Raw genomic sequence first — 3673 nt, forward strand, 5'->3', positions numbered from 1 at the left:
CCCACTTTGTAATGCAACACAATTTTTTTTAAATCTATGGTTGGTGAATGCTTATGATATCCACTGTAAGTCTCATGTAGCAAATTAGTAATTACATTTTTTGTCGATCAAATTTGACACACTCATTGACTTCCATACAAAAATTCCTCACATCATGGTCTTATTTTTGTGAACAGATTTTGGGCGGAGTAAACCCTCTTCCTGTTCAGTTTATCCCAGTGTTACATCCAAGGTATGCCTTGCTTTAAAACCTGTTATATATGTATCCCAATTGCATTTAAAAGTAAGTGCAGGTGTTCACATCAACAACAAATGATAATTAAACAAACCAAAGAAATATACTGTTCAACTTTATTCTTTCTACATACATTCTATTTTGGTGTACTTTGTGAAAATGAGGCTTATGAGAACTAATTGTTACACACCATGGCTACATTTACACAGGAAGCTCAATTATGATATTTTGGCATTGGTCATTTTTTGCAATTGGTTAATAATTGGGCAAAAGCTTAGAGTTGGGCTGCCTGTGTAAATTCACCCTATGTAACTCAATGTATTGTTTAAAGAGTGAACGATTAGTGTGCGAAAAGACACTTTGGGGGGGGGTCGTCATCTGACATTGCTTCTCATTCAACACTCGGAGAAGTAGCTAGAGGCATCCGTCATGACACATTCCTTCTGGAAGAGCAGCTTAAACCTATAAGGATCATTAAAACAATATTAATGATGACATCAGAAAGCGTTTCCATTTCCATGTTCAGTTACACCCCTAGAGGTGCTCGCAAAAAAAATCACTCAAGGACATCCTAAAGTGACATTCTAATATCATTTTTCACACGTTTAAACATTGAATGCCAGCCCATTTCAACTCAACATGACGGAAATAGAATAGATTTCTGTTTAAAATTGAAAACACACATTTTGCATTTGCATAACTTACATTCTCATTAAAGCCATTTTATGATCCCTGGGCCCACTTTCCCTGTTTAAACGTAAAAAGGACAATCCAAAAGTTAGTAAGAATTGCTGCACTTGCACACGGTATATTAACACAATAAGAAAATGGAGAAAAAGCATCAACCTCAAAACCAAACACTTACACTGTCTGTTTGATCGTCTCCACACAGTCCAAGTCGTCACTGATGTCGTCGTCAATCAAATCTTGAGAGAGAAAAAAAAGGCGCAACAGGGATACACCACTGACTCTCGAACAAGCCATTTGAATAAAAAAACAAACTCAAGATCAAATCTAACATCCAACTACTCTATTAAGGATATTGTTGTGTTATTTGTCAATATTTCGTTTCGATAGGACACATTTATTGAACTCACCACTGCAGTTCATCTGGCAAAGGTTCAGAGACGGAGTGGAGCCGCTGGCACAGATCACACGGTCGCTCAGCTGAAACAAGCCGTAGAGGGTCCTCATGGTCTCTTCTTCGCTGGAGTCTTCTTTTCTGGAGTCCTCTTTGCTGGAGTCCTCTTTGCTGGAGTCCTCTTTGCTGGAGTCGTCTTTGCTGGAGTCCTCTTTGCTGGAGTCGTCTTTTCTGGAGTCCTCTTTGCTGGAGTCGTCTTTTCTGGAGTCCTCTTTGCTGGAGTCTTCTTTTCTGGAGTCCTCTTTGCTGGAGTCTTCTTTTCTGGAGTCCTCTTTTGATGGGCTGAACTGATGACTTTCAGTGGTGGATGAATCCCCGTGAGAATCCCCAGCGTGTCTCTTACCCCTCCTAGGAGGGTGCTCCGGGTGGGTAGGACGGGTCGGGCGGTTATCATCCTTAGCAGGGCGGGTAGGGCTGTCATCATCATCCCTCCAAGGAGTCACAAAGCTGGTGTTGAAACCTGTGGCCTTCTCTACGTGGCAGACGACTGGAAGAGGCAATGACAATTGAGAGTTACTTTACAATCGGACTCCTAGGGGCCGATTTCCCATACACAGATTTAGCCTAGTCTTGGAATAAGAAGCTATTTCAACGAAGAATCTCGAGAAATGTTTCTTAGTCCAGGACTAGGCTTAATCCGTGTTCCGTGAAACCAGCCCATAGCATTTAAGAAATTGTTCCGATTGTTGAATGAAAAAAATCATTGAGTTATGTTATGTAACTTACTTTTTGCCACAAAGTCCTTGTTTGTCAGATAATTCTCTCTGGCTTTCTCAGTCAGGTTGAATTTGAAGGCCGCCTCCTCCAATAAGCTCTTCAGCTCACATTTTGAGAGGATCCGTCCCTCAGACAGACTGGGAACCATCAAGACTGCTACAGCCAACACCAGCAGCATCTGCATCTTCATGTTGTCTCTGTCTGGTCTTTCCTCAATTGTGAGGGGGAATACGAGAGTTGCACAGTAGATATACTCTTGGCGCCCTAGCCCCTTGAGAGTGACCTTTGGCTAAGACTCGTTCTTCTCTCCTTTTAAAAAAATCTAAGGTAAGGCAATACATCTGGCTCTCTGAAATGGGTCAAAGGACTACCTAAAAGATCCACCCAGTGTTGTGTTTCACCATTCGATTCAGGCTTCTAGGAAAATGTGTTACAAACGGCTGTTGGATGGTATCACAAAGGGTTTTCCTTTGTGTGACACCTGAGAAGTAAGTTGGGCATGAATTAGATTGACACACACAACAATTCTCACGGGTATCTCATGACCACGTCTCTTCATTTTCATGTTCTGACGGGTCACATGACACCAGCCCAAGAGCAATACGAGACCCATGAATGTGGTTTGTTTTTATGCATTGTTTTCATGTGTACTGCTCATGTAAGGGATACCGTGTTTGCAGACAGACAACTTGTCTGGAATAAACAACGAAAGCTTACAAGGACAATCACATAACTACTAACATTCAAATTGAACTCTGCGGGTATACGAAAGATAATGGGGGGAAAAGTAGGACATGTTACAAGTACAGCTCTAGGGAACAACAAAGGCAGCAAGATGGCATCTGTTGGTTTCAGCTTCCTTATTCCTGGTAGTTGCAGGAGAGGATATTGTCTATTGGTCTGTGCTAACCCATTGAAGTTGAAACGTAAAGTGGGTAAGGCTAAGTGTTTAGGTTAGGGTTAGGTTATGGTTATTGTTATGTTTATTGTTAGGGTAAGGGTAATGGTAGGGGTAGGGGTTACGGTTAAGGTTAGGGTTTATGGTAGGGATGTCCCAAGGATCCCGCATAGCAATGACCGTTGTCTATTAGAGGCCTTTTGTCAACTTTGTTCGAGCATCAGGGGCTAACATCCTCCATAGCACTCCATCTAGGCGATGGGAAGAACATACAGTTGAAGTCGGAAGTTTACATACACCTTAGTCAAATACATTTAAACTCAGTTTTTCACAATTCCTGACATTTAATCCTAGTAAAAAATCCCTGTCTTAGGTCAGTTAGGATCACCACTTCATTTTAAGGTTGTGAAATGTCAGAATAATAGTAGAGATAATGATTTATTTCAGCTTTAATTACTTTCATCATTTACATACACTCAATTAGTATTTGGTAGCACTGGCTTTAAATTGTTTAACTCGAGTCAAACGTGTCGGGTAGCCTTCCACAAGCTTCCCACAATACGTTGGGTGAATTTTGTCCCATTCCTCCTGACAGAGCTGGTGTAACTGAGACAGGTTTGTAAGGCCTCCTTGCTCGCACACGCTTTTTCAGTTCTGCCCACAATGTTTTGATAGGATTGAG

General features: G+C 41.5%; 1 protein-coding gene across 1 annotated transcript; it reads right to left on the bottom strand.

Moving 5' to 3' along the window:
- Positions 1 to 337: 337 nt before the first annotated feature.
- On the bottom strand, positions 338 to 2412 carry LOC118364989 (uncharacterized). Its single transcript, XM_035746855.2, has 5 exons — positions 2103 to 2412; positions 1333 to 1863; positions 1101 to 1161; positions 941 to 982; positions 338 to 697 (listed from the first exon to the last, which is right to left on the bottom strand). Exons 1-5 carry the CDS (start codon positions 2281 to 2283, stop codon positions 631 to 633), a joined length of 882 nt encoding a protein of 293 aa, XP_035602748.2. The 5' UTR covers positions 2284 to 2412; the 3' UTR covers positions 338 to 630.
- Positions 2413 to 3673: the final 1261 nt, after the last annotated feature.

The sequence above is a fragment of the Oncorhynchus keta genome, chromosome 32, assembly GCF_023373465.1.
Source record: "Oncorhynchus keta strain PuntledgeMale-10-30-2019 chromosome 32, Oket_V2, whole genome shotgun sequence".
NCBI lineage: Eukaryota > Metazoa > Chordata > Actinopteri > Salmoniformes > Salmonidae > Oncorhynchus > Oncorhynchus keta.

Bases quoted from the DNA above. Each gene is read 5' to 3' on its own strand.
- LOC118364989 (XM_035746855.2), bottom strand. From the start codon at position 2,283: ATGAAGATGCAGATGCTGCTGGTGTTGGCTGTAGCAGTCTTGATGGTT. The intron at 1,864-2,102 runs GTAAGTTACATA...TGCCTCTTCCAG, and splicing joins CAAGGACTTTGTGGCAAAAA to TCGTCTGCCACGTAGAGAAG. The intron at 698-940 runs GTAAGTTATGCA...TGATCCTTATAG, and splicing joins AAAATGGCTTTAATGAGAAT to GTTTAAGCTGCTCTTCCAGA.